At 35.6% G+C, this 20182-nt stretch overlaps 1 protein-coding gene and 1 pseudogene across 1 annotated transcript in view; both read left to right on the top strand.

The window, feature by feature from the left end:
* Positions 1-17526, top strand: part of LOC107661283 (protogenin B-like) — a 25241-nt pseudogene extending 7715 nt beyond the window's left edge.
* Positions 17527-19433: 1907 nt separating this feature from the next.
* Positions 19434-20182, top strand: part of LOC107661279 (probable ribosome biogenesis protein RLP24) — a 7881-nt gene continuing 7132 nt past the window's right edge. Inside the window, exon 1 of the mRNA XM_016450776.1 lies at positions 19434-19581. Within this exon, the coding sequence (XP_016306262.1) occupies positions 19501-19581 (81 nt within the window). The 5' untranslated portion in view covers positions 19434-19500. The remainder of the gene's footprint in view (positions 19582-20182) is intronic.

The raw sequence follows: 20182 nt of genomic DNA, 5'->3' as shown, positions 1-20182 counted from the left end.
CACCTCGCTTTGTAAAAATCGACGCGTTTCAGAAAGGCGGGGCATAGAGGAGAAACAATAATTTACAGTATGTGGAAAATAATGTGGTTTTTTTTTACCTTAAACCACATAAACACATTTCATTACACCAAATACACAAAATAATGTTATTTTTAGCAGCATCATATGACCCCTTTAAAAAATGGGGTCAGTAAACATCCCTTTGAAAGAAGGAAGGGTATAAAAGAGGAAATGAACAATTATCTTTTTAGAAAGGCCCTCTTAAAGGACATTGTACGTAGTCATTTCCTGTAGGTCAGTGTTTTTGTGTTCATACCACACGTCTCTCTCTATTCTGTGTTTTCTCTTTATAATCACACTAATTAACATACAGTTAATAAATTACATCTAATTTAATTAAGAATGTAATTTAATTTTAAAATCTGTTTTGGTAAATGACAAAAAATGTGTATGTGACTATGCAATAATGCGAAAAAAAAAGAATAACAGTTAGTAAACTAAACTGTATGAAAATTAAAGGTTTTGTCAGGGATTCATCACAGTCACTTCAGTCACCATCCAGGATAATTACCCGATCACAGTCACCTGAGTTCTGATCACCCGCACCTGCTGTCACCAATCAAGCCACACTACAAATACACACACAGCGCAGTCACTCACTGTCCGGTCTACCGTTCACTCCTACGAACTTCTCTGGACTCTCTCTGCCAAATTCTCCTAGAACGAATTACCTGCTGTTCCTCCCGTGATCCTCCAACAACTCCTTGGAAACTGTTCCACGATCTCCAACGTAACCGGCATCCGATCCTCACCATCAGAAGTCAGATAAGCACCCTGGAACCATTCACTGTGTTGACACTCACCTGCCTTTAACTCACCTATTCCAGTCATCCCCTTACCCAGTCAATAAACCATCCTGATTTGCACTTACCTGTTGTGTCTGGCCTTGCTTTGTGACAGTAACTCTGTTTTTGTTCATTTTAACCTGTAAAGTACCAAATGAGTGGGCTCCCTGTACAGTTTACAGTATTAGTTGGGAGAGATTTTTTTCTCCTTTAGAAAACCAAACTATCAATATCGGTATTGGCATCGGCAGATATCATTCTCAATAATCGGCTTTCAATATCGGCTGAGACATTTCATATTGTGCATCTCTAAAATATATGTATATATATTTTGCAAATAGCATTCTAACATACTGAAAGCCTGAAAGTAATGTGTTTAACTGTAAATGTACCTTTGTTTGTTTCAGAATCACTGTTTTGCCAAATGGAGTGCTGCAGATCCGCGATGTGACAATGAGGGATGCTGGGAATTATCACTGCTTAGCAACAAACGTGGCCAGTCGAGTCAGGAGCCGAGAGGCCAAGCTGACCATCATTCCAGGTCTGTGTTTGTGTGAGGATGAACAGTGATCTGTATCAGAATCATTTCTGGAATAAAGGAAGCAGTAGCTTGCCATTAAATCTTCTCCATTCTCTGTCCAGTGTCGGGTCCGAGGCCTCTCATGAAATCACACATCATAGCAGGACCGCAGAACATCAGCGCCGGGCTGCATCAGTCTGTGGTCCTGGAGTGTTTTGCCGAGGGAAACCCTCGGCCACCCGTGTCCTGGAGCCGCGCTGACTCCAAACCCATAGACATGTCCGGAGCCAGAGTGCTGGGAAACGGGAACCTGATTATCACTGCCGTTAAAGCTCAGCACAGCGGCACATACCTGTGCCGGGCGACAACGCCAGGAACACGCAACTACACCATAGCGGCCAGAAACCTCACCGTACTCGGTAAGAGAGGTTTGACAGAACGGATGCGTCATAAACACTTCTGAAGTGCTCTTCACACCAAAAACGATAACTATAATGATAACTATTAACGTTCACACCAATAACTATAGTAGTGTTCACACTAAGAACGTTAACTAACAATAACTGTATTAGCTTTCACATCAGGAACAATAACTCTACCCGATAAGTGGTTACATCAAGAACAAAAGCATTAACAATATGTGTTCATACCGATAACGATAACTGTAATAACTAAAACTATTAGTGTTCACACCAAGAACGTTAACTTTACCAATAACTTTACTAGCGTTTACATCAAGAACAAAAACATTGATGATAACTATATTTGTGTTCACATCAAGAACGTTAACTTTACCGTATGACAAGAACTCAGAGTTAAACTGAGTCAGAACAAATTCAGTTGATTATGTTAGATAACTTTGATAGAAAGATTACAATCAACCAAAAATTAGACAGCTGTTAGTATGACAGATTCACTCGACAAGCTCGCGCATCTGCGCCACCGCGCGCTCAATCCACTCAGCGTGCTTTGTTTATCAGCTCGCGCACATCAGCTATACAGGCGTTAATACTGAATGTTTAACGTTATATTTATTGCATACATATACTTCATAGTAGACATCCTTAACTCCATTCTGTTGTTCTGTTGTCGGTGTTTCTTTGCCTGAATATGGCGCTTATCACATGCTGTGTGGTATCGGCGTTTGGTATCGGGGCATTTTAACGAGTACAGGAGCTCAGTATCGGTGCATCCCTACCGATAACTATATTAGCGTTTACATCAAGAATGAAAACATTAACGATAACTATATTAGTGTTCACACCAAGAACATTAACTTTACTGATAACTTTATTAACATTTACATTAAGAACGAAAATATTAACTATACCTATATTGGTGTTCACTCCAAGAATGTTAACACTACTGATAACTTTATTATCTTTCACATCAGGAACAGTAACTCTACCCGATAACTATATTAGCATTTACATCAAGAACAAAAGCATTAACAATGTGTTCATACCGATAACAATAACTATAATAACTATAACTATTAGTGTTCACACTAAGAACTTTAACTTTACCGATAACTTTATTAGCATTTACATCAAGAATGAAAATATTAGCAATAACTATATTAGTGTTTACTCCAAGAACGTTAACTTTACCGATAACTTTATTAGCATTTACATCAAGAACGAAATCATTACCGATAACTATATTAGTGTTGACATCAAGAACGAAAATATTAACTATACCTATATTAGTGTTCACACCAAGAACATTAACTTTACCGATAACTTTATTAGCATTTACATTAGTGTTGACATCAAGAACGAAAACATTGACAATAACTACATTAGTTCTTGAACGTGTTCACATTAAGAATGATAACATTAACGATAACTATTTTAGTGTTCACATCAAGAATAACATTAACGATAACTATATTAACATTCACATAAGAATGATAACATTAACAATAACTATATTAGCATTTACGTGAAGAACAATAACTTTACCAATAACCATATTAGCATCTACACCAACTCACAATAATGTTATTTTTATTGTAAGCGCCTGATGCTGATATGTCATTTGCTGCTTGAGCATTTTAAATTCAGATGGATTCTGATTGGCTTTCAGTGTTTTTATTTTTCATGAGCTGGTAAAAAATTGCTTTGTTATTATCGTATATATGTGGACTCCGCTATTCTCTTAGTGTTGAATGATTTATTAAAATGTATTTATAGTTATCGTTATAGATATTGTTCTTGGACAGTCCTTACATCTTTGTTCTCACTGCATTTTCACTCATTTTTTGCAGTTCCTCCAACTCTAGTGGAGAAACCAGAGAGTCAGACCTGACCCAGAGCTGGTACGGCCCGTTTCAGCTGTCAGGCCGAAGGGACACCTGTTCCCCAAATCACCTGGTTTAAGAACGGTCAGGTGATCCACTCCAACGGACGCACCAAGATGTACAAGTACGTACAGACAAATGCCTCCAGTAAACCTCTACTAAACATCATAGTCTGTTCTAATACTGACATATGTCCCTTCATTGTGTGCCAGTAAACTGGTGATAACCCAGATCATTCCGGAAGATGACGCCTTTTACCAGTGCCAAGCGGAGAACTCTCAAGGTTCAGTTGTGTCCACCTCCCGTCTCATTGTGGTGCTGTCAGAGGACCGTCCCAGCGCTCCACGTAACATCCACGCCGAAACCATCTCGAGCTCGGCCATCTTACTCGCGTGGGAGAAACAATCACCGCGCTTTATGCGCGTTGACTTTATACAACGCGCATAAAGTCATCGCCTACTCCATACACTACATGAAGTCTGAGGGTAAGTGTTTGAAACTGACATGGTGGTTTATGTCTAGTTGTTATCGTCTTTCAACCAGATACTGGTTGACAGAGGAAATTTTGCAGCTGAAAGTCGTCACAAGTCTGTTTTCTAAATGCATGTTATAGATCTTATTGCGAACAATTCATCCATGCATATGTTTGATTTTTTTTTTTTTGACCTCTTAATATCCTCATAATATAAGAGACTTCTCTTTGGTGACATATGCAGGACTTCTCCAATCATTTAGTCAGCTTAAACTCCACCCCATTTTACAGTCTACCGCAAGCTGCTCACATTCAGATCTGCCTCCATTTTTAAGTGCCACACCCACATCTCAACATCCAATCAACCACAGATGCATAGTAAAAAAGTCCTGCTTTAAATGCCACCTCTTCAAGCTCAAGCTCATCCGCCTCCACTTTTGAGTGCCACGCCCATATCTTAACATCCAATCAACAACCGATGCATATAACCAACTCTTGACTTAAACCCCGCCCCTTCAAGCATATGCTTATCTGCCTCCACTTTTGAGTGCCACGTCCACATTTCAACATCCAGTCAACAACAGATGCATAGAGCCAAAGTCACGCCTTAAACCCCGCCCCTTCAAGCTCACACTCACCCACATCCACTTTTGAGTACCAAGCCCACATCTTAACATCTGATCATCAACCAATGCATACAATAAAATCCCGCCTTAAACTCCGACCCTTCAAGCTCACACCCATCTGCCTCCACTGCTGAGTTCCATTCTCACATCTCAGCATCCAATCAATAACCGATGCATAGAACCAAGTTCCACCTTAAATCCCGCCCACTTCATGCTCACCTGTCTTCTCTTGGTTTTTGTAGAGTCTGTCTCTTCATTGGGTTTGTGTTAGGAAGCCCTCAGAACAGAAAAGAAGGGAATTTCTGCAGGATTCTGTCTCTGTTCTGTATTAACCGAGTCGTTGGAAAGAGACGAGAAAATGTGTTAAAACAAACAGAGGATACGCTTGTGGTTAAAGAATGTTCAGAACTACATGATAGTGTTTGGTTTCTAAAAACGATGTAATTCCTAATTGTTTTAATTCAGTTTGCTCTCAAGATAAAACTCAAATCTAATCTGCACCTGTAATTTAACGTGATACCAATCCAAGTGTGAGATCTCAATTGTCTCTAATATTGTGGAGAATTCTAACTGACTGAATTAGAAACAGCACTGATTATAGTATCTATACTCACAGGTCTAAACAATGAAGAGTATCAGGCCGTGATCGGGAATGACACGACCAGCCACATAGTGGATGATCTGGAACCAGCGCGAAACTACACGTTTTATATCGTTGCCTACATGCCGATGGGTGCCAGTCGCATGTCAGAGCAGGTCATGCAGCACACTCTTGAGGATGGTGAGTCTGTGGACTTTCAGACGATTCCCAAAAGTTACATTTTCAAGAAAACTTTCCCGTAAAATGTGTTCTTGATCCCTAGTGCCCCTCCGTACCCCTGAGTTGAGCCTGACGAGTCGCAGTCCCACCGACATCCTGGTGTCCTGGCAGCCGCTTCCTCCCAAACTCAGCCGCGGACTTGTGTCTGCATACCGTCTGTCCTACCGTACGGCCACGGACGAGCAGATAATCTCTGCTGAGCTGCCCGTCCCGAGTCCGAACTGCACCCAGTACCTTCTGCAGGGTCTGCAGCCCGACACCATCTATCTGATCCGCATGTCTGTGTCGACCCGAGTGGGCTGGAGCCAACCGTCCGCCTGGAACTCCCATCGCACGCCCAAAACATCTAGCGCCACAGGTGAGAGGACAAACCACCTTATTTTAGCTCATAACCATCTGTTATGGGGGGGGACTACCACCTAGGGGACATATTCTGTCTCGACGTTCACCTCACACCTGCGCAGTTGTACGAAGACTGTCCACGCGGACATCTGTGGACACTACTGATGACGAAAATTGCGTCACGTGGACAGTGTGCGGACCATCGGCCAAAGTATACTTTGGGCTTTACTTGTCCGTAAACGTACATGACATGCAGAAAAAATATATAACATGGCCACGGATTAAGAATTTGTTCCCACAACTTAAATTTGTTTCCCACATAGTTAAATTGAATTAACAATATGATAATATGAGAATGTCATACTAATTGGTTTCCTTGTTTTAGTCAATCGCGGCCACATTGTATTAATTGGTTCCCTTGTTTTAGTCAATCACGGCCACGTGGTATTAATTCGTTCCCTTGTTTTAACCAATCGTGGCCATGTCACATTAATTCGTTCCCTTGTTTTAGCCAATCGCGGCCACATCGTATGAATTCGTTCCCTCGTTTTAGCCAACCGCGGCCACGTTGTACTGATTCGTTCCCTTGTTTTAGTCAATCGCGAGACCATGTCGTATTAATTCGTTCCCTCGTTTTAGCCAATCGCGGCCACGTCATACTAATTCGTTGCCCTGTTTTAGTCAATTGCGACCATGTCGTATTAATTCGTTCCCTTGTTTTAGTCTATCGCGGACACGTCGTACTAATTTGTTCCCTTGTTTTAGTCAATCTTGACCACGTGGTATTAATTTGTTCCCTTGTTTTAACCAATCGTGGCCATGTCACATTAATTCGTTCCCTTGTTTTAGCCAATCGCGGCCACATCGTATGAATTCGTTCCCTCGTTTTAGCCAATCGCAGCCACGTCGTACTAATTCGTTCCCTTGTTTTAGCCAATCGCAGCCACATCGTACGAATTCGTTCCCTTGTTTTGGCCAATCGCGGCCACGTCGTACTAATTCATTGCCCTGTTTTAGTCAATTTATGTCGTATTATGTAGTTCCCTTGTTTTAGCCAATCGCGGCCACGTCGTACTAATTTGTTCCCTTGTTTTAGCCAGTCACGGCCACGTTGTATTAATTCAAATTTGTTCCCTTGTTTTAGTAAATCGCGGCCACGTTGTACTACTTCATTCTCTAGTTTTTATTAATCAAAACAAGGGAGCTTATTAGTACAGTGTGTCCACGATTAACTCAAAACAAAGGAACCAATTATTAATTTGTGGGAATGACATTGTTGTCCGCATGTTACGTGTCTTCTGGTTTATGCATCATCTTCGCTTGCTTTTAAATCCGGAAGAGCTGTACTGTTTCAGAAGATCCGTAACAGCGCCCCCTACCATGTAACAGTGAAAACGGATTGCTGGAACTTACGGAAAATGTCGTCAATGGCAGGGAAAGAATTTTTAGAATTTACATTTTTTTTTTTCTTTGTTTGAAGAACATTTTAAAAAGCTAAAGAACCTTTTGGTGCAATGAAGAGGTTCCATAGCTGTTAAAAGTTCTTCTTGGAATCACCGATGCCAATAAAGAACCGTTATTTTTAAGAGTGTAGCATATGTAACCATCTAGAATTACCTAGCAACATCCTAGCAACCAGCCACAACACTTTGGCATTCTGGCAGCGAGTTCCGCACGGTCAACTAACCACTCTCATTTTCTTCAGAAGAAATTGAGTTTTATTTAACGCTGCTTTCAGAAATGGTCCAGCGATCTCTGTAAGCCGCAGAAGTGGGCAGCTCAGACCGTGACGGTACAATTCATGCAAATGGTAATTAAAATTGGTTTACTAAATAATAATTTTAGGTTCAAAGGAAATAAAAATAGCAAAAACTAGAAATTATGGATTTAAAATATATTGAAAAATGTATTATAAACAATCATAAACAATGATAAAATCAAGGCCGTCTGGGCAGGGAAAACGAGATTTAACTTCAATATTAATGTAATTTCATATTTAATATGTTATTTAATATTATAACTTAAAATCCACAATGTAGCCATAGTATTAAAAGCTTCCTTTAGAGAGAAAAAAAACGTTTTATAAACTTTTTTTCTTTCTTAATAAATCAATGTTTTTGCTGTGTGTGCATGATTCATCAATGCATGACAATGCAAGTGTCTTTATTATGCAATGCTATTTATTTATAGCACATTTCAAATTGGTTTACAAATATTCATAAAAAGTTAATAGGGATAAAAATAGCAAAACGTACGAAATTAAAATTGATTTAAAATGTGTTGAAAAAGTTATAAACAAAAACATATATATAAAAATTATATATAAAATAAAAAAAATATATAATTTTTATAATTTTTTTCTTTTTATGCTGATGAAATCAAGGTCATCTGGGCAGGGAAAATGAGATTTAGCTTTAATATTAATATAATTTAAATATTTCAGTTTCACTCAAAAATAAGTCATGTTACGAATTAAATGCACGATGTGGGGTTGTAGCAGTGCTTAGTCATTTAATCATCGCTATTACTAGTCATTTTTGCCTGGCTGACAATTTTTCCCCAGAAAACATACAGGTGTATTTTTACTCTCTAATCTGTACAGTAGATGATTTTATGGTGTCTGTTTGTGCCCTCAGTGCCTCCCGCCCCAAACCTTGAGCTTGAACCTCTGAACTGCACCTCGGTGACGGTCCGCTGGCATCCGGCTCCCAGCGACGCCGTCGTCCAGGGATACAAGCTGTCTTTCCACCCAGACGGCCAATCAGAGGACTCGGTTCTCCAGCTGCCCCCACATGACCACCAGCACACCGTCACAGGACTCGGTGAGTGACACACTTTCACCTCTCCGTGCCTTCTGCCTCACGTAAACAGCCAAACAGTACCAAAAACATGTAGGCAGGTCACCGGTTAATTCCTACGGAAGCTTATTTCCATCGCCGAACGAGAAATAAGAAAAGTAATTGCGACTTTTTATCTGACAATTCTGACTTTTTCCCGCAATTACGAGTTTACATCAAGCAAATAAAACTTTTCTTAGCATTGCGAGTTTATATTTTGCAATTTAGAGTTTTATTCGCAGAATTGCATGTTTATATTTTTTCAAATAAGAATTCTTGCAATTGCAAATTTATAACTTACAAAATCAGACTTTTCTTCTCAGAAATGCAAGTTTAAATGTCACAATTCTGACTTTTTTCTCGCAATTCGAGTTTATAACTTACAATTCGTACTTTTCTTCTCATACTCTGGTTGTGAGTTTACATCAAGCAAATAAAACTTTTCTTATAATTGCGAGTTTATATCTTACAATTTAGAGTTTTCGCAGAATTGCACGTTTATATCAAGCAAATAAGAATTTTCTTGCAATTGCAAATTTATAACTTACAAAATCAGACTTTTCTTCTCAGAAATGCGTTTATATCTCACAACTCTGACTTTTTTCTCACATTTCGGGTTTATATCTTACAATTTGGACTTTTCTCCTCAGAATTGCGAGTTTATATCAAGCAAATAAGACTCTTCTCAGAATTCTGAGTTTATATCACAAAAGTCAGATTTGTGAGATACAAAGTCGCAGTTACATTTTTATTTTTTTATTCCATCGCAGAAATACCCTTCCACAATTTCTATAAATTTGTTTTAAATTGCTGCTTAAAACAAATATAAATGTGCATTTGATTAATCTAAAATGAGGAATTGACATACATATGATTCACATTACGCCAGAATACGAAATTGTAATGTAGCATCAATAAAAATCTTGTGCTGAAACATAAAACTGGACTATTTATAGTACTTTAAATACGCATTTAATACGCATTTCTTAGAAAATTGATCATTTTTAATGGGGTATACATCTTAATTCACTTAAAAGTTAATTTTTTAAAGAAAAAAGTGTCAATTTGATTTAGATTTTCATATAGATCGTTTTACCTTTTGTAGTTTTTTTTTACTGTGAAATACATTTTCTAATTATCTTAGAAATAGAATATATCAAATATCAAATTTTTTAAATTGGAAAAAAATCTTAATTCACTTCAAATGTATTTATTTAAAAAAAAATGTGTGAGTAATTAACTAGCATTTCCATTTATATAGAAATGTTTAACCTTTTAAAATGTTTACTGGGAAATAAATAACATTTCAAATTTTCTTAGAAAATATCAAATTTTTAAAATGAAAAGTAAAACTTAATTGACTTATATTTTTAAGAACATTTGTGAGTAATGTGATTATGATTTCCATATAGATATAAATGTTTAACCTTTCTAATTTTTACTGGGAAATTAATAACATTTCTAATTTAGAATTAGAATTTTTCTTAGAACGTTTCTAATTATTTAAATTGGAAATAAATCTTAATTCACTTAAAACGTACAGTAAGTTTTGAAGAAAATACATGAGTAATTTGATTAGGATTTTAACGTTTAACTTTCTAATTTTTTACTGATTAAAAACTATGGAATTATAATGGAATACGGATTTGAAACATCAGGATGGGTAAATAGTGTTTTTTTTTCTGTCTCTCTTTCTCGCTCAGAAATGAAAGATCTAACCATTTGGCATTATCTCAAGGCCTATTTTTTCCTAACTACATGAGCGTAAAGTTTTATCTGGGTCCGGCTCCAGACCTGGGCTCATAAACCTCTCGTCCCAGGAGACGGTCGCCTGTGAAGGTGCCCTCTGACCTCTAGAGGCTTAAATCCTCCAAACCTCCAGTACTGCACACGCTGACCAGCTCTGTACATTCTCTCCACTCTTCAGCTTCACTGATGTAAAACGTAGATAAGTTTCCCAAAATCCATGCGTTCAGACCTGGAACGTCTTAGGAGCTTATTAGCAATGCATGAACTCTCTCTAAAACAACTTCCAGGTGAAAATGCACACGTTGGAGAAACATTTGCATGCTTCTATAACATAAACAGTTGACTTTTTATTGAAATTTATGAAACATGCGTTTCTGTGACATTGGTGGACAGCAAAAGCACAATTTGCATGAATCAAATGACCCATATATGCTGATTTATGTGTGCTGAATAGCTCTACCTAGTGTCTGTGTGATGCACTGCACATCCCAAACTACTGACAAACAGCCATAGCGAATGCCACTTTATTTATGTTATTATGGAATAGCATTATTTATTTTGTTTTGCAGACCCCAGAGTGAGGTACCATGTGAAACTGCTAGCGTTCAGTGCTAATGGAGAGGGCTATCAGGCCCATCAAACGGTCAACACTCCAGGATGTCCTTGTAAGTGTTCAAAAAACAAACTTGTGAATTTAAATCACAATTTCAAAATTTCACTCTTCTTCTGTACCTTTGACCTGTGGGGTCCCTCAAGGCTCTACTCTAGCTCCCATTTATTTTCCTTGTATATGCTTCCCCACGGATCTATCTTTGAGAAGTATGGTATAAGTTATCATTGTTATGCAGATGACACACAAATATATCTTCCTTTGAAACATAAGAATGGATTAGACCAATTGACCACCTGCCTCTTGGATGTTAAAGCATGGATGTCCCTACATTTTTTAAAGTCTGAATGAGAGTAAAACAGAGATTACCCCTTCTGATACACACTGTATACCAAATCTACTGTATACTAATTTCTTCAAATGGTTTAGCACCCTCATACCTCTCTGATCTGTTGATAGACCACTAACCTGCAAGAGCGCTTAGGTCCGCCAATTTAAGGCTCTTAGTGGTTCCTAGAACCAGACGCAAGTCTAGGGGTGATTGAGCATTCGCCGTAGCCGCTCCAAGACTTTGGAATAGTCATTTTTATTTGATTTGGCTTATTATTTGCATTTGCGTTGCCTTGTGTTTTGAAGTTTTATTTGTGACCTTGTCTTTGTTTTAATTCTGTTAGCGGTTACTTATTTTTGTACAGCACATTGGTCAACGGTAGTTGTTTAGTTGTGCTTTATAACTAAATTGAAATTGAAATTGAAACTAAATGTCAAAACCTGAGCGATGCATCATCTGTGGGATTTGCAAGTTAAGTGCACAGTGCTAAGGGATATTTACCTTTGTGAAAAAGAAGTGCACTTAATTGTATTTCAGATCTTAAAAAGTACTCCTTTTTTTTTTTTTTTTTTTTTTTTTTTTTTTAAAAAGTGTTTCACACGGGTAAGCTAAAGTTTCCAGTTTGAATCCTCTTATTTCAAACTATTAAGAGGATAACTACTAAAGAAGACTCTCTCTGTCTGGCAGCCGCACTGAACCGGCGTTTGGCCGCCCTGCCGCCTCCCGACCACATCCACGCTAAAGCTAACAGCTCCTCGGCGGTCCGTCTGGGTTGGGGTCATCCGGCGTTCAGTTCTGGAAAAGCCGTCAATTATTCCATCCGCTACGGGCCCCTGAGTCCCTCTGACGCCTCGACCGTACGCTACATCCAAACGTGAGTGCTGCTTCCTCACAGCTGATTCACTTGTGGATTCAGGAATCATATTTGTTTTCTCTCTCTTCAGCTCTGAGCAAAACGGTAACAGTCGCAGGTCTCCGGCCAAACACGCGTTATGAGTTTGCAGTGCATCTTCATATGGATCAGATGTCCAGTCCCTGGAGCACCAGCTTCTATCAGAGGACTCTTCTGGAAGGTACCGGCGCACTGAGATACTATGATATTGGGCTGCACGATTATGGCAAAAATCATAATCGCGGTCAATATTGTAATCACTATTATGAGTGAGCCACATATGACTGATTTATGTAAAGATAGCAATATACTGTATATCAAATATATATGTGACCCTGGATCACAAAACCAGTCTTAAGTGTCAATATTCCGAAATTGAGATTTATGCATCATCTGAAAGCTGATAAGCTCTCCATTGATGTATGGTTTGTTAGGATAGGACAATATTTGGCTGAGATACAACTATTTGAAAATCTGGAATCTGAGGGTGCAAAAAAAAAATCTAAATATTGAGAAAATCACTTTTAAAGTTGTACAAATTAAGTTCTTAACAATGCATATTACTAATCAAATTCAGTTTTGATATATTTACGGTAGGACATTTACAAAATATCTTCATGGAACATGATCTTTACTTAATATCCTAATGATTTTTGGCATAAAAGAAAAATGTATAATTTTGACCCATACAATGTATTGTTGGCTATTGCTACAAATATACCCCAGCGACTTAACACTGCTTTTGTGCTGCAGGGACGCATATTTTCTGTAAATAAGGTTGCTGTGACATCTACCCTGTAGAGACCAGCGAAATTTCACAATTCTCAAAAACACAGCAGAATACTAGGGTAACTCATAATAGTAAAAAACAAATAAAGTCCTCAAAAATTATTGAAAAGAATTTAACTATCAGTAATAAGGCAAAGAACAAATACAATAGAAAAAAAGATTACAAAAATTAAACAAACAGTGCAAGTCTGAAGTATTCCGCTAACAGCTACTACAGAAATTGAATAATCGAATGTAAAATAAAATAGCTTAGTCTTCACTGTAAGAATTAAACTTCCTTTGTTTCTTATTAAACCAAAAAAAAAATCCTTCAGTCGAGAGCAGTGAGTGATTTTCACTCTTGTTTTTTGTTGTTTGATTAATATGAAGCACACAGTCAGCAGCAGGAGTCTTTGTCTTTTGTTGTTTGATTAATATTAAGCACACAGTTAGCAGCCGGAATATTAGGCTGCTGTCACTTTAAGAGCTGCACGGATCCAGTTTACTGTTACACACGTATTTTCATTCTATACTGTTTATGTTCACTTATTACATAACTGACGAGGGTTTACGTGAATAATAATCACCAAGCGCCGCAATTTTGACACTTTTTTTTTTTTCTCATGTATTTGACCGTTTAGGCGTTTTAGTCGTTTTGTTTTGTGTTTTTGACATTTTTATAAGTTTTGGTTTGTTTTTTTAATTTTCAAGTGAAGTAAATGTTTTTTATGGTTTTAGTTTTAGTTAACTATAATATTCTTGGTTCATACTAGTATTTCCACGAAGTTATTTGTTGATATATTGTAAGTTGGTAAAAACAAAGTACCAACAGTTAAAGACTGTCACCGTAATTTTAGTTAAAATTTTAGTAATTTTGTTGCATCTTGACATTTTTTATTGGTGTTTTTATGTTTCTATAAAATATGTTTATATAGTTACTTTAGTACATAAAAATGAGAAATGTTGGCAACTAGGTGAAATAAAATATATATTATAAATACAATTATTATATATAATTAAAATATATATTTTTTAGATTTTATTTTCAGTTAATGTTTACTTAAAATCATACATTTTATTTATTTTAGTGTACAGTATCAAGTTAAACTAAATGAAATTGAAATCAAATGTTTTTTAAATATCGCATTTTATTTCAGTTAAAGTTTATTTTATTTCAAGTAAAGCAGATGTTTTTATGGTTTTAGTTTTAGTTAACTATAATAACCGTAGTCCAGACCGGCCAAATGATTTGTCGATAGACAGTAAGTGTGTAAAGGCCGAGTGCTGCACAGAGAAAAGCCTGCGACTGAGACTGAGCGCTTGATGTCTGCGGCAGCCCCGTGGTCTCCGCCGCTGTGTGTGCGAGCGAGTCTGATGGAGGACGACACGGCGCTGGTGTCGTGGAAGCAGCCGGATCAGCCGGATCTATCCGTCACGCACTACACCGTGCTGTACGCCTCGCAGAGCTCGCGGCTCGCTGGAGACTGGCAGCTGCTTCAGAGAGAAGGTGAGCAGAACACAACCTCTTCTTCTGAAGCCAAGACACTAGCACTGCTTTCATGCACTGCTCATTATTATTACACATTATATTGTATTTCATTAGCTATTTCATATCAAAATCTTCTCGACATCGCCCCCAAAAATTTGTTTTGAGAAATAAAAGTACATAGCTGAAGAGACTTAATATATTATATAATTTGTAATATTAAATTAAATAATATATATGGTATTATTTGTAATACTAAAGTATCATATTGTTTTAATTCATATTAAAACATATTAATACCATATTTAATTTCATTATCAACTAGGTCTCAGATGGGGATTTTTTTCCCCCAAATTTCTTTTGAGAAATAAATATAAACACACATAAGTATAAAAATGCTGCTGCTCTTTCATAGCTGAAGAGACTTAATATATTGTACAATAAAAACAATAAATTAAAAAGGCATTTATGTATATTTATTAAAAAGTGTATATATATGTGTATATATATATATATACTATTATATAATTTATAATTATATAATATTTTATTATATTTTAATATGTAATAATATATAATTTAATTATCAACTTCATCTCAGATGTTTCCATATGAGTTAAAAGTGTAGAGTAGTGCTATCAAACGATTAATCGCATCCAAAATAAAAAAATTGTTTACATTGTATTGTGTATATTTATTGAGTATTCATATACTGTATGTGTGTGTATTTATATATACATAATAAATATACACCGTACACACACATATATTATATAAAGAAAAACTTTTATTAATCGTTTGACAGCACTAGTACAGAGCTATAAAATGAATGTGGATCAGCTCAGAGTTCATGCTGAGATATGACTGAGATATATGGGTTTCTCATTTCAGGCACGAACACGATGGCTCTTCTGGAGAAGCTGGAGTCAGGTAACGTCTACCTGGTGAAGATCTCGGCCTCTAACCAGGCGGGTGACGGTCCGTTCGCCAGCACCGTAGATCTGCAGGTCAGGAGGAAGACACGCCTGGGGAAAACCCCGCGTCACGCCGAGAACACAGGTACACGCCACTCTATAATACTTTAGAAAATCAAATATCATTTAAATTAATTACCTATCTAATGCTGAATTATAACAAAAAATGTTATATGCCTTTTTTGCTCACGCATGCATTTCTGCAGCGTTTATGGACGGCCTGAGCCGCATCGATGAGAAGTCCATGAGCGGCATCACCGCTGGCGTGTGTATCGCTCTGTCCTGCATCATCCTCTGCATCTTCATCCTCCTCATCAAGAGCAGAACACAGTGAGGCTTCTGTGTCTGCAGCAACACACTGTTACAAAAGACACAGGATCTAAAGTGATTGTTTTCTCTCAGCAGGAAATCAGCTTCCTCAAAGATGATTGGATGGGTGAGGAATGATGTCATGCGTAGTGCTGCGTCGTCAGCCAATCAGCAGCAGGTGGAGAACGCAGCTGTTCTGCTGCCGATGACGAGGACGCACTTTACTGATGCCAAAGTAAGAGTCTGTTTATTATTATATTATTTACCAATGTGCAATTGAAATGACTAACATAGATTAGGCTTAAATTAATATTTACATTTTTTTTTATTTAATTTTATTTTATTGTATTGTATTGTATTGTATTGTATTTGTGACCCTGGAGCACAAAACCAGTCATAAGGGTCAAATTTGTGAAATGAGATTTATACATCATCTGAAAGCTGAGGGTGCAAAAAAATCTAAATATTGAGAAAATCATCTTTAAAGTTGTCCAAATGAAGTTCTTAGCAATGCATATTACTAATCAAAAATTAAGTTTTGATATATTTACGGTAGGAGATTTACAAAATATCTATGAATATACTAATATCTGAATATTTCCAACTTTTCTAATTTTAGTTTAGTTTAAGTCTTTCATCTAATATTTATATTTTAAATTTTTTCAGCTGTATTAACAAAAATGTTTAATAGTTTTAGTTTTAGCTAATGATAATGAGCCTGATTGTGACACATCAGAATACTGATGAGAAAAAAAGACCATGAATGTGTCTTAAATAATACATTCAGCCGAAAATATATGAAACCGTGTTATTTTAGTATCATCGAGGTACTGTTATAGTTTTCACTTATAGTCCTCATTTTAATTTTACTTAAAGATTTTTTCTTTTCTCGACGTCACACAGACAGGCATCTGAGATCGGCTCGATTTGAGAAAGGGGAAAACATTTAACCAGATTAAAAAAAAAACACCGGGTGGATTTTTATCATTATAGGGTGGTTGTGTACGCACACTGCCAACACACATTTCAGTTCAAACAACTTGTAAAAGTGCATGTCGCATCCTATGACCCCTTTAATGCTGGATGTGTTTCAGCTTTTGTCTTCTCCAGATGTTAACTGATGGACTGGAGTGCTGTGGATTATTGTGATGTTTTTATCAGCTCTCGTTCTGACGGCACCCATTCACATCCATTGCTGAGACACTGATGCAATGCTACACTTCTCCAGACCTGATGAAGAAACAAACTCATCCTGATCTCATGGTTTATACAAACTGAGGAGAAGGTTTTCTGTGTGTTTTCAGGTTTTGTTTTCGTGAGGAAGGTGAATAAGTGAAAAATAACCAAAAAAGTAAATAAAGAATAGTGATGATTTGGGTTCACCAAACTCTGAAAGCGTTATAAGATGTGGACGGCATCATGACGGGAGGATCGTGTGCAATATATATGAGACGTCTGATCCAAAGAGTGCGATGAGAAATGATACAATGATGCCCAAATGCTGTATATTTCTGTATATGTTTGGTGTAGCCAAGCTTTTGTTCGCTCAGACTGTGGGTTTCTTCTGTTTGAGATGTTTACGGACGCTAGAATCCAAAGAGATGTGTGCTGCTTTGATTGGGCCGGAGACGAAAGATTTCTGATGGTGTGATTTCGATGAAGTGTGACTGAACTGTGATCAAGATTTTATAACGTAATCAGTTTCGAATCAACCTTTTCGACTGAAGTGACACGAAATCATCATTTCAGAACGCAAATAAGAAGCCAAAGACTGATGTAGACTTGACATTTTGTAATTCGTTTGCTTTTTGTTTAAACCTTCAGATAAAAGTCGTATGAGCTCCTGAACGTGAAGACTTTAATCACAAACACTGTATTAGGGCTGAGAAGCGCTTCATTATTATACTTGGTCTTTTTCATCAGTGTTTTTAATAATGCGTGCATGTGGCTTATATTTCAGTCGTTTGCTAACTCCAAACACATTTCTCTCTGCATGTGCCAAAGAAATATCAAGTGTTTTATTCTTCAGACGCTCAGGAACGTCAGTTTAATTTGCCTGTTGATTTATTATAATTTGTATTATTATTTAAGCCCCTCGTGTTGAGCGTGTTGTACCAGTTTGCTTCGATTACGTGCCAAAAAGTGGTCAGAACAATGCACAATATAATAAAATATTTCTTAAAAAATGTTTTCTTTGGCTCTTGAATTTTCTTGACTGATATAGTTTTGATGTCACACTAGAAAGGTTTGTTATTGTATATGAATTAATGTCAGAGATTAAATCAGGATGTCCGTTAGGTAGGCTAATAACATATTTAATAAATAATTAAATAATTAAAAAAATAAATGTATTTACTACTTAATTTATATACTTGTGTGAGACTATTGCTTAATTATTTTAATAATTGCAATATTAACTTAATTATTTATATATTACAAATGTATTTCTTTAAAAACTAAATTATTTATTTCAGTAACTAAAATATTAAATTATATCAAATGTAATATTTATTTAAATATTACATTTTTTATTTATTAAATAACTAAATTGTTTATTTATTTTAATATGTGTATTAATTATTTTATTTATTTATTTATTTTAATAACAAAAATATTAACGTATATATTATTTTATTTACAAATATTTATTTTTATATTACAAAATTATTCAATAACTAAATTATTAATAATTATTTTAATAACTAAATATTAACTCATATAGTTTAATTTTCAGAATCCTTATTTATTTCTATATAATACAAAATTATTTAATAACTAAACTATTTCTTAATTATTTAAAGAATTAAAATGTTAACTTATGAATTATTTAATGTACAAATATATAGTTTATTTACTTATCACAAATCTATTTAATAACTAAATTATTTATTATTTATTGCAATGACTAAAATATTAACTTTATCTCATTTATTTTACAAATGTATTATTTAAATATTACAAAATTATTTATTTAATAACTAAATTGTTTATTATTTATTTTAAAAACAAAATTATTAACGTATATATTATTAATTTTACTAATATTTATTTTTATATTACAAAATTATTTATTTATTTAATTAATTAATTATTTAATAATCATTTATTTTAATAACTAAAATATTTATTTATATATTATTTATTTCAAACACAAAGAAATACCGGAAAGAAGCATGTATTTCTGTTTTGTGCCATTCATGATGCTTTTACACAGTCACTTAGAATTGTGAATAATTTGAACAGAAGCGAAATAAACGCAGTTTTTTCTTCAGTATTGCTGCCTTAAATATTGATCATAAGTACAGAATAATCAAATTGCTACACATTAGCAACGAAATAGTTTAGCTAGTGTTTCATTATTAAAAACGGTTGGCTGAGCGTTGCGTTAACATTACCAGAAGAACGTTTCTTTATAACTCGCATTTTTTTAAATCTTGTATAACTTGTAGAAATGGTTTCCTAATATTTTAGATGGAAAAACATGTGCAGTGACTCTCTGCGCCTCTCGGTGGCGCTACAGCCTGTGGCCTGCGTGATGACGTCACGCCGCGGGACCGGAAGCGTGCGTTCTCTCTTCCGCCTCGGTGTCGCAGCGCAGCGGCACGTGTGCGAGTGAAATGCGCATCGAGAAGTGTTATTTCTGCTCGGCTCCGGTTTATCCGGGACACGGAATGAAGTTCGTGCGCAACGACTGTAAGGTAAAGACTCGGTCACCGCTTGTTAGGATGTTTATGGATTATTAGAAACCTCCGCTTTCGCCATCGGTAGTTATTGTTGTGTATTAATAATGAGTTACGTGACAACAACATGGTATTACTGTGCTACACTTCCAAAGAAATATAAGAATATATGTTAAACTAAATTATTTATTAGTTGTTCATTTTAGTAGCTAAAATAGGTACTTATCATTTAAGTTCTAATTATATTATGTATTAATATATCACAAATTTTATATTTATTTTCTACAAAAGTTATATAGCGCAAAACATTTATGTAAAAACTACATTATTCATTTAATAACTAAAATCTTAACTTATATATTATTTAATTTACAAATATGTCTATATATATATATGACAAGATTATTTAATAACTAAATTATTTATTGAAATAATTAAAATATTAACTAATTTATTTTACAAATTTATTATTTATTTAAATATTACAAAATGATTTAATAACGAAAATGTTTATTATTTAATAAAATTTATTTTATATAGTTTTTATTAATGAAATTCATAAAAACATAACTTATTTATGTAATGTATATATGACAAAATTATTTAACTAAATTATTTT

This window comes from Sinocyclocheilus anshuiensis, unplaced genomic scaffold (genome assembly GCF_001515605.1).
Source record: "Sinocyclocheilus anshuiensis isolate Anshui unplaced genomic scaffold, SAMN03320099.WGS_v1.1 scaffold499, whole genome shotgun sequence".
Classification (NCBI taxonomy): Eukaryota; Metazoa; Chordata; class Actinopteri; order Cypriniformes; family Cyprinidae; genus Sinocyclocheilus; species Sinocyclocheilus anshuiensis.
Note: the sequence above shows the minus strand (reverse complement) of the source record. Positions and strands in the feature narration are given on the sequence as shown.